A 12,936-nucleotide genomic window follows, 5' to 3' on the forward strand; every position below is an offset into this window, starting at 1 on the left:
CGGCCCTTTATGTGCCTCTAGGCGATCCCTTTATATACCTCTAGGTGCCCCTTTAAGTACCTCCAGGTGGCCCATTATGTATCTCTAGGCGGCCCTTTATGTACCTCTAGGAGGCCCTTTATGTACCTCTAGGAGGCCCTTTATGTGCCTCTAGGCGATCCCTTTATATACCTCTAGGCGCCCCTTTAAGTACCTCCAGGTAGCCCTTTATGTATCTCTAGGCGGCCCTTTATGTGCCTCTAGGCGGCCCTTTATGTGCCTCTATACGGCCCTTTATGTGCCTCTAGGCGGCCCTTTATGTGCCTCTAGGCGGCCCTTTATGTGCCTCTAGGCGGCTCCTTTATGTGCCTCTAGGCGGCTCCTTTATGTACCTCTAGGCGGACCCATTATGTACCTCTAGGCGGCCCTCTATGTATCTCAAGGCGGCCCATTTATGTGCCTTTAGGCTGCCCTTTTATGTGCCTCTAGGCGGCCCCTTTATGTGCCTCTAGGCGGCCCTTTATGTGCCTCTAGGCGGCCCCTTTATGTGCCTCTAGGCGGCCCCTTTATGTACCTCAAGGCGCCATTATATGTACCTGTAGGCGGCCCTTTTATGTCGCTTTAGGCGGCCATTTATGCACCTCTAGGTGGCTCCTTTATGTGCCTCTAGTCGGCATTTTTATGCACCTCTAGGCAGCATTTTATGTATCTCTAGGCGGCCCCTTTATGTACCTCTAGGCGGCCCTTTATGTCCATCTAGGTTACCCCTTTTTGCGCCTGTAGGCGGCCCTTTATGTACCTGTAGGCGGCCTTTTTTGCGCCTCTAGGCGGCCCTTTATGCACCTCTAGGTGGCTCATTTATGTGCCTCTAGGCGGCCTTTTTATGTACCTCTAGGCGGCCCATTTATGCACCTCTAGGCTGCCCTTTATGTGCCTCTTGGCGGCCCCTTTACGTACCTCCAGGCGACCCTTTATGTACCTCAAGGCGGCCCTTTATATAGCTCCAGGCGGCCATTTATGTACCCCGAGGCGGCCCCTTTATTCACCTCTAGGCGGCCCCTTTATGTACCTCTATGCGGCCTTTTTATGTACCTCTAGGCGGCCCCTTTATGTACCTCTCAGCGACCCCTTTATGTACCTCTAGGCGGCCCTTTATGTACCTCTAGGCGGCCCTTTATATAGTTCCAGGCGGCCATTTATGTACCCCGAGGCGGCTCCTATATGTGCCTCTAGGCGGCCCTTTATGTGCCTCTAGGCGGCCTTTTATGTACGCCTAGGCGGCCCTTTATGTACCTCCAGGCGGCCCTTTATGTTCCTCTAGGCGACCTCTTTATGCACCTCTAGGCGGCCTTTTTATGAGCCTCTAGGCGGCCCTTTATGTGCCTCTAGGCGGTCCCTTTATGTGCCTCCAGGCGTCCCCTTTATGTACCTCTAGGCGGCCCTTTATGTGCTTCTTGGCGGCCCCTTTATCTACCTCTAGGCGGCCCTTTATGTTCCTCTTTGTGGCCTTTTAAGTACCACTACCCGGCCCTTTATGTTCCTCTAGGCGGCCCTTTATATACCTCTAGGTGCCCCTTTAAACGCCTCTAGGCGGCTCCTTTATGTGCCTCTAGGCGGCCCCTTTATGCGCCTCTAAGTGGCCTCTTTATGTACCTCCAGGCGGCCCTTTATGTTCCTCTAGGCGGCCCTTTATATACCTCTAGGTGCCCCTTTAAACGCCTCTAGGCGGCTCCTTTATGTGCCTCTAGGTGGCCCTTTTATGCGCCTCTAGGTGGCCTCTTTATGTACCTCTAGGCGGCCCTTTATGTACCTCCAGGCGGCCCTTTATGTACCTCTAGGCAGCCCTTTATGTGCCTCTAGGCGGCCCTTTATGTACCTCCAGGCGGCCCTTTATGTACCTCTAGGCAGCCCTTTATGTGCCTCTAGGCGGCCCTTTTGTACCTCCAGGCGGCCCTTTATGTACCTCTAGGCAGCCCTTTATGTACCTCTCAGCGACCCCTTTATGTACCTCCAGGCGGCCCTTTATGTACCTCTAAGCGGCCCCTTTATGTGCCTCTAAGCGGCCCTTTATGTACCTCTAGGCGGCTCCTTTATGTACCTCTAGGCGGCCCTTTATGTACCTCAAGGCGGCCCTTTATGTGCCTATAGGGGGCCCTTTATGTGCCTCTAGGCGGCCCCTTTATGTACCTCTCAGCGACCCCTTTATGTACCTCTAGGCGGCCCTTTATGTACCTCTAGGCGGCCCTTTATGTATCTCCAGGCGGCCCCTTTATGTGCCTGTAGGCGGCCCCTTTATGTGCCTCTAGGCGGCCCTTTATGTACCTCTAGGCGGCCCCTTTATGTACCTCTCAGCGACCCCTTTATGTACCTCTAAGCGGCCTCTTTATGTACCTCCAGGCGACCCTTTATGTACCTCAAGGCGGCCCTTTATGTGCCTCTAGGCGGCCCTTTATGTGCCTCTAGGCGGCCCTTTATGTACCTCAAGGCGGCCCTTTATGTGCCTATAGGGGGCCCTTTAAGTACCTCTAAGCGGCCTCTTTATATACCTCCAGGCGACCCTTTATGTACCTCCAGGCGACCCTTTATGTACCTCAAGGCGGCCCTTTATGTACCTTTAGGCTGCCCTTTATGTACCTCCAGGTGGCCCTTTATGTACCTCCAGGCGGCCCTTTATGTGCCTCTAGGCGGCCCTTTATGTAACTCTAGGCGGCTCCTTTATGTACCTCTAGGCGGCCCTTTATGTACCTCTAGGCTGCCCTTTATGTACCTCCAGGCGGCCCTTTATGTACCTCCAGGCGGCCATTTATGTACCTCTAGGCGGCCCTTTATGTGCCTCTAGGCGGCCCTTTATGTACCTCCAGGCGGCCCTTTATGTGCCTCTAGGCGGCCCCTTTATGCACCTCTAGGCGGCGCTTTATGTACCTCTAGGCGCCCCTTTATGTGCCTCTAGGCGGCCCTTCATGTGCCTCTTGGCGGCACCTTTAAGTGCTTCTAAGCGGCCCCTTTATATGCCTCTAGGCGGCCCTTTATGTACCTCTAAGCGGCCCCTTTATGTGCCTCTAGGCGGCCCCTTTATGTGCCTCTAGGCGGCCCTTTATGTACCTCTAAGCGGCCCCTTTATGTACCTCCAGGCAGCCCTTTATGTGCATTTAGGCGGCCTCTTTATGTACCTCTAGGCGGCCTTTTTATGTGCCTCTAGGAGGCCTTTTATGTGCCTCTAGGCGGCCTCTTTATGTACCTCTAGGCGGCCCTTTATGTACCTCTAAGCGGCCCTTTATGTACCTCTAGGCGGCCCCTTTATGTGCCTCTAGGCGGCCCCTTTATGTGTCTCTAGGCGGCCTCCTTATGTACCTCTAGGCGGCCCTTTATGTACCTCTAAGCGGCCCCTTTATGTACCTCCAGGCAGCCCTTTATGTTCATTTAGGCGGCCTCTTTATGTACCTCTAGGAGGCCTTTTATGTACCTCTAGGAGGCCTTTTATGTACCTCTAGGCGGCCTTTTTATGTGCCTCTAGGAGGCCTTTTATGTGCCTCTAGGCGGCCTCTTTATGTACCTCTAGGCGGCCCTTTATGTACCTCTAAGCGGCCCTTTATGTACCTCTAGGCGGCCCCTTTATGTGCCTCTAGGCGGCCCCTTTATGTGTCTCTAGGCGGCCTCCTTATGTACCTCTAGGCGGCCCTTTATGTACCTCTAAGCGGCCCCTTTATGTACCTCCAGGCAGCCCTTTATGTTCATTTAGGCGGCCTCTTTATGTACCTCTAGGAGGCCTTTTATGTACCTCTAGGAGGCCTTTTATGTACCTCTAGGCGGCCTTTTTATGTGCCTCTAGGAGGCCTTTTTATGTGCCTCTAGGAGGCCTTTTATGTGCCTCTAGGCGGCCTCTTTATGTACCTCTAGGCGGACCCTTTATGTGCCTCTAGGTTGCCACTTTATGTACCTCTAGGCAGCCCTTCATGGCCATTTAGGCGGTCTCTTTATGTACATCTAGGAGGTCACCTTATGTACCTCTAGGCGGCCTCTTTATATACCTCTAGGCGGCCCCTTTATGTACCTCTAGGTGGCCTCTTTATGTACCTCTAGGCGGCCACTTTATGTACCTCTAGGCAGCCCTTTATATGCATTTAGGAGGTCCCTTTATGCACCTCTAGGCGGCCCTTTATGTACCTCCATGTGGCCCTTTAAGTGCCTCTAGGCCGCCCATTATATACCTCCAGGCGGCCTTTTATGTTCCTATAGGCGGCCTTTTATGTGTCTCTAGGTGGCCCTTTAATGTACCTCAAAGCTGCCCTTTATATACCTCCTGGCGGCCCTTTATGTACTTCCAAGCGGCCTTTTATGTGCCTCTAGGCGGCCCTTTATGTGCCTCCAAGCGACAAATTATGTGCCTCCAAGCGGCCCTTTATGTGCCTCTAGGCGGCCCCTTTATGTGCCTCTAGGCGGCCCTTTATGTACCTCTTGGCGGTCCTTTATGTACCTCTAAGCGGCCCCTTTATATGCCTCTAGGCGGCCCTTTATGTGCCTCTAGGCGACCCTTTATGTGCCTCTAGGCGGCCCATTGATGCACCTCTCGGCGGTGCTATATGTACCTCTAGGCGGTCCTTTATGTGCCTCTAGGAGGCCCTTTATGTACCCCTAGGCGGCCCTTTATGTACCTCTAGGCGGTCCTTTATGTGCCTTTAGGCGGCTCCTTTATGTACCTCAAGGCGGCCTTTTATGTGCCTCTAGGTGGCCCTTTATGCACCTCAAGGTGGCCTTTTATATACCTCTAGGCTGCCCTTTATGTGCCTGTAGGCGGCCTTTTATGTGCCTCTAGGCGGCCCTTTATATACCCATAGGCGACCTTTTATGCACCTCTAGGTGGCCCCTTTATGTACCTCTAGGCGGGCCCTTTATGTGCCTTTAGGCGCCCTTAATGTGCCTCTAGGAGGCCCTTTATGTACCTCTAGGCGGCCCTTTATGCACCTCTAGGCGGCCCTTTATGTACCTCTAGGCGCCCCTTTATGTGCCTCTAGGCGGCCCTTTATGTGCCTCTAGGCGGCCCCTTTATGTTCCTCTAGGCGGCCGTTTATGTACCTCTAGGCTGCCCCTTTATGTACCTCTAGACGGCCCCTTTATGTGCCTCTAGGCGGCCCCTTTATGTACCTCTAGACGGCCCCTTTATGTGCCTCTAGGCGGCCCCTTTATGTACCTCTAGGCGGCCCCTTCATGTACCTCTAGGCGGCCCCTTTATGTACCTCTAGGCGGCCCCTTTATGTACCTCTAGGCGGCCCCGTTATGTACCTCTAGACGGCCCCTTTATGTACCTCTAGACGGCCCCTTTATGTGCCTCTAGGCGGCCCCTTTATGTGCCTCTAGGCGGCCCCTTTATTTGCCTCTAGACGACCCTTTATGTACCTCTAGGCGGCCACTTTATGTACCTCTAGGCGGCCACTTTATGTACCTCTAGGCGGCCACTTTATGTACCTCTAGGCGGCCCTTTATGTGCCTCTAGTCGGCCCCTTTATGTGCCACTAGTCGGCCCTTAATGTGCCTCTCGGCGGCCTCTTTATGTGCCTCTAGGCGGCCCCTTTATGTGCCTCTAGTCGGCCCTTAATGTGCCTCTAGGCGGCCCTTTATGTACCTCTAGGCGGCCCCTTTATGTGCCTCTAATCGGCTCTTTATGTGCCTCTAGGCGGCCCCTTTATGTGCCTCTAATCGGCTCTTAATGTGCCTCTAGGCGGCCCCTTTATGTGCCTCTAGGCGGCCCCTTTATGTGCCTCTAATCGGCTCTTTATGTGCCTCTAGGCGGCCCTTTATGTACCTCAAGGTGGCCCTTTTTTGTGTCCCTATGTAGCTTTTTTTGGGGCCTCTAGGCGGCCATTTTATGTGGCTCTTGGCGGCCATTTTATGGGCCTCCAGGTGGCCATTTTATGTGCCTCAAGGCGGACTTTTTTTGGCCTCATGGCGGCCATTTTATGTGCCTCTAGGCGGCCCTTTTTGTGCCTGTAGGCGACCCGTTTATGGGCTTTTATGGGGCCAATTTTAAGAGCCTCCAGGCGGCCATTTTTTTTGCCTCATGCCGGCCGTTTTATTTGCCTCTAGGCGGCCATTTTATTTGCCTCTAGGCGATCCAATATGTTCCTCTAGGCGGCCCTTTGTGTGCCTCTAGGCGGCCCCTCTATGTACCTACAAGCGACCCATTATGTGCCTCTAGGCGGCCATTTATGTGCCTCCTGGCGGGCATTTTATGTGCCTCTAGGCGGCCATTTTATGTCCCTCTAGGCGGCCATTTTATATGATGAGCCTCTACGCGGCCCGCCATCATTGCTCCTATAAGAGACTCTCAGGGGACGGAAGTTTACTTGTAGTAAACTCCATGTAAGTTGTTAACATTATACTGTGAATATTGTCCACAAGAGAGCGGAGGGGGAGAGGGCGATCTACACAGAAGCTCAGATGGGAACCCTTGCAAGAAAATAAATAAATAATTCAAAGCCTAATTAATATGATATAGCAAAGTTCGTGGTAGGGGGGTAGCTTTGGTACTCTTTAAAGTTGTACTCCCTACATATATGCCATTCCCTGTTGGGCACATACCCAGCAGGAATTACTGTTAGAAATTAGGTGAGGCTAGCTCCCTGAGTAGGGTCTTCTAGCTCGCATAGACAGAGAAGCAGACATTATTTCTTATTGATACAGATTTATCATTTCTTGTTCTATTTTGTGTTGATATAGTTAACAACTTATTATTACTACCTTCGATATAACTTTTCATCCTTTTGACAACATCAATAATATCAACTATACTTTCCGAAGAATGTGTAAACATAGCTTCCTTAATCTCTCTTAATAAGGGAGATTTCTAATTCCTGAGATCAACTTTGTCATTCTTCTCTTTATGGGTTCAAGTTAAATTATGTCCAGTATATTGTATGTTGACCAAACTGAACTGCATAATCTAAATAGGTCCTTACAAGAGCAAGATAAAGGCAGAGAATAACATTACTAAATGCTACACCGTATATTTCTGTGTGAGAAAATGAGCACCATTACTCTACCTAAACCAGAAGCCAACACCACAATGATCACAGGAGTTATGTCAAAATATTGACAAGTTTTAAGTTATAAAATAAAACAAAATGCAGGAGGCAGACTTTGGAATTTTATTTGTTTTAGTGATCTCAAAAATGTATTTCTGACCCAATGTTTAACACTAACATCTTGTTTTAATAAAGTTAAATTGTTCTTCCAGATGACAGAATTCTGAAGAGTATAAAGACAGAAGAAATTAACTAGTTAAAGAACAAATTGAAAATAACAAATAAAGCTCGAACCGAATATTGCATTAACATGTGAACACATTTTGTAAAATTTGGTTTATTTGGAAATCACTTATATTTTTGGTCAATTAAGTGACTGTATTGTGGTTAATGCAGTCGGATCATCATCGATTACATCCGAGTTTGATTCCCTGGCAGTGTGAGATGCTCGGCCTCCTGATACCTCTGTTCACCTAGCAGTAAACATTAACCTGGAAATTAGTCAACTGTTGAGGGATGCATCCTGAGGAAGGTCTGTCGTTGGCTTAGGAAGGCCTACACAAGCCTAACAAGCTGCCCGTCTCCGACAGTGGGAAACAATGTTATGTTTTTAAACATAATATAATAACAAAACCAGCGTGGGACATTTACTGCTTGTGTGAAACTTGACAACAGTTGTGTGAGGTGAGAATCATACGGCCCAATATGGCGGCCTCGAGTCCTGTTATCCAACCAGAAGATGTGAACAGACTGCGGTATGGACTGGCTGTGACTAAGGCAGGACGAGACGCGCTAGCAAGTGTGTTTATGTGGTCGTACCGGGGCACCTTCCCAGTAGTGACTTACCTCACTCAGGACTTGCGGTACACCAATGCTCAGTACAGGCGTGTCTTCGATGCTCAACAGAGGGATAAACTCGAAGCTTCCTCTGACGCGGCAACTTTTGACATCACCCTGTTGTATAAACTCCTGCAACGTGTGTGTGGTCTGGCTGAGATGAATGACCCCACGTGGACCACTCCAGGGCCTCAGGGACCATCTCTTGAACACCTCATTTACAGCCTGAAGCAACACCGAAACACGTTGGCCCATGATAATGTGAGAATGTCAGAGCAAGATCTTACGTCAACACTGACGGAGCTCAGTGACTTATTGGCAAAGATGCTGGCTGAGGCCGGCGTCCGGTGTGGGACAAACAGCCAGGATGTGGACCACGTGACCAGAGATGTCACCAAGTATATTGGTGGTCTGCTAGCGAAGGTCAGAGAGCCGCTGGATCCCTCAGATGTGGCGTACTTGCCTCAGCTCCGCCAGGATATTAAGATGTTCAAAAGCCACATCACAGAAGAGGTTAAGCAGATGAGCAAGCAGGAGCTAACTGACGGGTATAAACTGCTGTACCAGATTGTTCCCGCACCCTGGCTCCTCCTCAACATTAACTACAACCCAAGTCTTGCATTTACACAACTACGACTCCTTGAAGATCCCGTCATAGGGGCAAGACCCTCCCATGCGGCCAAGGGTCAGGATAGCACAAGACCCTCCCACGCTGCCAAGGGTCAGGATATAGATTATGAACACATCTTGAGTATGAGACGAGAGGACGGAAGAGTCCCTGAGTGTGTCCTCCTGACGGGGGAAGGTGGTATGGGCAAGACAACTTTACTCAAGCTCATCCTCGAGAAGTGGGTAGAGGACCCTGCATCCATACGTCACCTGGGCACTGTGAACCTCGTTTTCTATGTACAGTGCAGGGACTCGCATCTTAATACCTTCGATGATCTCCTCCACCAGTTACTGACTCAAACACTTAGTGATTCTGACGCTGACTTCCAGCTGTTTAAGGAGATAATCTTGAGCTTAAATATATTAGTCCTGATTGACGGCTACGACGAGGTCAACGACCATTCAGGAAGGCTGGTGAAGGAGCTGTTGCACCTGCCTGGCAAGGATGTGAGGTTGGTGATAACCACACGGCCGGGGTGGGACCAACAACTGTCACAGCTCGTCCCACACACCAGACCTCGCTGCAACATCCTCGTCTTGGGCATCACTCCAGAACGTCGCGTGGAGTTCGCCGAGAGAACCATCAAGATGCTTGTGGAGGAAGAGTGCCAACGGAATGTCATCACAAGGAGGTTTACCCAGCGGCTGGAGCAGATGAGTCAGTTCCTGGGTGAGTACCTCAACACTCCACTCACCTTGACCTTGTTGGCGCTGCTGTGTGTCGAGGCTCCAGAAGAATTTAACAACCTCACCACAAACACTCAAGTTTACGAGAAGATTCATGACTTCATAACCAGTAAACTGGTGTCCAGACTCACAGACAAACATGTGGTGGACCCCAAAGGAAAATGTGATCAGTTTCTGTTGTTCTTTGAAGAGATTAGTTTAAGAGGGATCCAGAGGCAGGAGTACGACCTTTGGCCGGAGACGGAAGCGGAGATTAGGGAGAAGTGTGACACTCTGGGACTGCCGCAGGAGGAGGTCTTGTCCAACTATTTCACAAGAACCAGCTACCGTCTGGGCCTCAATGTGGTGTGGGTGTTTGGCTATTTTCACGCCAGGTACCAGGAGTATTGTGCCAGCAGGGGGCTGGTCGCTCTCTTGTTGAGGGCTGAGCAAGACCGAGGTGATCCAGCATCACACTGTGTGTCAGGGGAAAACTCTATAATCATTGACCTCTTGGTGGATGTTGTACGTAAGGAAAAACGCTCCTTGGGAGATCACGTGAGAGGGTCAACGTTTGATATTGACGACGTGGAGCAAGAGTTTAATGAACGCCCCAGATGGGAGAACATTTTACTCAGCACTACCGGGGTGCTGTGTGCCCGGGGAGTAGAGCACAGGTTCATTACTCACATTATTGACCTGTGCGAGATGGTTATACTTGAGACTGACAAGCTGTTGAAGCATGTAGCAGAGTCCCGCGGGAGTGAGCACGTCTTCCAAGCCGTGTGTGAGAAGCTGCGTACAGAACAAGAGTGGGTAATAGAGAGTTTTGACTCGTGGGTTGTCCTGCCGCTTGTTCTTAAGAAGGTGACACCTAAGAACATTTACCTAAGAATAAACGATACATCCCAACTAAAGCAGCGCCTGTCTACACTGTCAGTGCTGGCAAAAATGAAGGTAGCCATATACTTAGATCTTAACTATAGTTTAGACAGCAAAGAGAGTACTGTTATAACACAACAATTTTTGGAGAGGCTGACAGCCCCCGGCAGTAAGTGTACCTTAGAGGAGTTTGTTGGTGGCTTGTTTGAGGCAACCATACCCCTCCTGCCTCCCACCCTTGAGAGCCTCCGCCTGCTCCTCACACTACAGCAACTGCCCGTCCTCATCCGTCACCTGCCTCACCTTCCTCACCTGCAGCGTCTTGGTAAATATTCATATTTTCCACCATAATTTTTAGGGTTATTTATTAATACCAAAATTACGCAAAGGGCTTCATTCGTCATGTTTAATATAGTAATTCAGATTTACATTGTTTACATATATGTTTACAACCTTATGGACGAAATATTCCTTATATTGTTTACAAACATAATCACCTTAAGTGAGACTAACACCATATATTGTTTACAAATATATTCATCTTATGGACGACAAACACCTGATATTGTTTACAAATATAGTCACCTTAAGAGCGACAAACACCTGATATTGTTTACAAATATAGTCACCTTAAGGGTGACAAACCTTCTACTTTGATTACAAATATAGACTTATTAAGGGCGACTACTCCATGAATAATAAATTTTCGAAACATTCCGCTGCTGTATATATTCTTGTGCATAAATAATTTCATGAAGTATTTAGCGACGCCAAACTTTTGGTTCAGATGACTTACCACTTTGACTTTGACTCGTGGTACAGATCTCCTTTCACACTGACCTAATTCCTGTTCAGGATGACCTTTCACTGTGACCTAATTCCTGTTCAGGATGACCTTTCAGTGTGACCTAATTCTTGTTCAGGATGACCTTTCACTGTGACCTAATTCCTGTTCAAGATGACCTTTTACTGTGACCTAATTCCTGTTCAAGATGACCTTTCACTGTGACCTAATTCCTGTTCAGGATGACCTTTTACTGTGACCTAATTCCTGTTAAAGATGACCTTTCACACTGACCTAATTCCTGTTCAAGATGACCTTTCTCTGTGACCTAATTCCTGTTCAATATGACCATTCACTGTGACCTAATTCTTGTTCAGGATGACCTTTCACTGTGACCTAATTCCTGCCCAAGATGACCTTTTACTGTGACCTAATTCCTGTTCGAGATGACCTTTTTCTGTTACCTAATTCCTGTTCAGGATGACCTTTCTCTTTGACCTAATTCCTGTTTAAGATGACCTTTCACACTGACCTATTCCTGTTCAAGATGACCTTTCACACTGAAATAATTCCTGTTTAAGATGACCTTTCAGTGTGACCTAACTCCTGTCCAAGATGACCTTTCACTGTGACCTTGATCCCTTGGTTAATTAACTTTAATCCTTAATTCAGGTGACCCATCTATCCCTGTGACCTTGATACTTGGTCCAGATGACCTGTCACTGTGACCTTGACTTAGTTTATATGACCTTCTAATGCGACCTTGACCATTGATAAAGATGACCATGACTGTGACCTTGACCATTGACACAGATGACCTTGACTGTGACCTTGACCATGACACAGATGACCTTGACCATTGACACAGATGACCTTGACCATTGATACAGATGACCATGACTGTGACCTTGACCATGATACAGATGACCTTGACTGTGACCTTGACCATTGATACAGATGACCTTGACTGTGACCTTGACCATTGATACAGATGACCTTGACCGTGGCTTTTAAAAGCTATTAATACATAGTTTAGATGCTATTAATACTGTCCAAAATACGGACTTGTCATCAGGTAATAAACCCAGCAGTAAGGTGAGTGGATGACTCAGTATGTCTTCTTGTTATATCTTAGAACATACCAGTAACGACCGTGACTGTATCTCAGTGTATGTCTTCAGGAATTATCCTGGACGCCTGGGACTACGTGGTCCCGGACACCCTGGACGCCATGAGCTACGGGGACCCGGACACCCTGGACGCCACGGGCTACGTGGACCTGGACACCCTGGACGCCACGGGCTACGTGGACCCGGACACCCTGGACACTCTGCCGTACCAGGGAAGGGAGCTCGACCTGACCATCAGCCGGGACCTCACTGATGACGACCCCGCCATAGACTGGTGCTGCCACCTGGTGGCTCAGCTGTGTCCTCCCTCAAGAGAAGGGTATAGTCGCCTGGTCTTCCGTGACATGCGTCTCACCAGTACGTATTGACTACATTTTAACACGTGAATATCTGTAACTCAGTTGTTTAATTCACAGTGCTTCCAGTGGTTTCAAAAATATTTTTACATTAAAAGTCATGAATTAGAGAACTTATAATGCTTCTTGAGTAACTTTGAGCACCGTTTAGCGACCAAGAATATTCATTAAGCAAGCTTCACTGCTTATAAGATAACACTGATCAATATTTAGCCCAACATTGTCTTGCTTAATACAAGCTAGATTTACTTGATATAAGTTTTCTTTGGCATGAGTGTGTGACATAGACAGGTGTGGGTGGGGAGAGTAGCCAGGTGTGGGCTTTAGTGTTCCCTCTCATGTGCAGGTGTGGGGAGGGAGAGTAGCCAGGTGTGGGCTTTAGTGTTCCCTCTCATGTGCAGGTGTGGGGAGGGAGAGTAGCCAGGTGTGGGCTTTAGTGTTCCCTCTCATGTGCAGGTGTGGGTGGGGAGAGTAGCCAGATGTGGGCTTTAGTGTTCCCTCTCATGTGCAGGTGTGGGGAGGGAGAGTAGCTAGGTGTGGGCTTCCGTGTTCCTTCCCATCTACAGGTGTGGGTGGGGAGAGTAGCCAGGTGTGGGCTTTAGTGTTCCCTCTCA

At 49.2% G+C, this 12,936-nt stretch overlaps 1 protein-coding gene across 1 annotated transcript; it reads left to right on the top strand.

The window, feature by feature from the left end:
- Positions 1 to 7,246: 7,246 nt before the first annotated feature.
- LOC138350644 (uncharacterized) lies at positions 7,247 to 12,571 on the top strand. Its single transcript, XM_069301700.1, has 2 exons — positions 7,247 to 10,377; positions 12,018 to 12,571. Exons 1-2 carry the CDS (start codon positions 7,704 to 7,706, stop codon positions 12,332 to 12,334), a joined length of 2,991 nt encoding a protein of 996 aa, XP_069157801.1. The 5' UTR covers positions 7,247 to 7,703; the 3' UTR covers positions 12,335 to 12,571.
- The last annotated feature ends 365 nt before the right edge of the window (positions 12,572 to 12,936 follow it).

Source organism: Procambarus clarkii, chromosome 46 (genome assembly GCF_040958095.1).
Source record: "Procambarus clarkii isolate CNS0578487 chromosome 46, FALCON_Pclarkii_2.0, whole genome shotgun sequence".
In the NCBI taxonomy this organism is placed as follows: domain Eukaryota; kingdom Metazoa; phylum Arthropoda; class Malacostraca; order Decapoda; family Cambaridae; genus Procambarus; species Procambarus clarkii.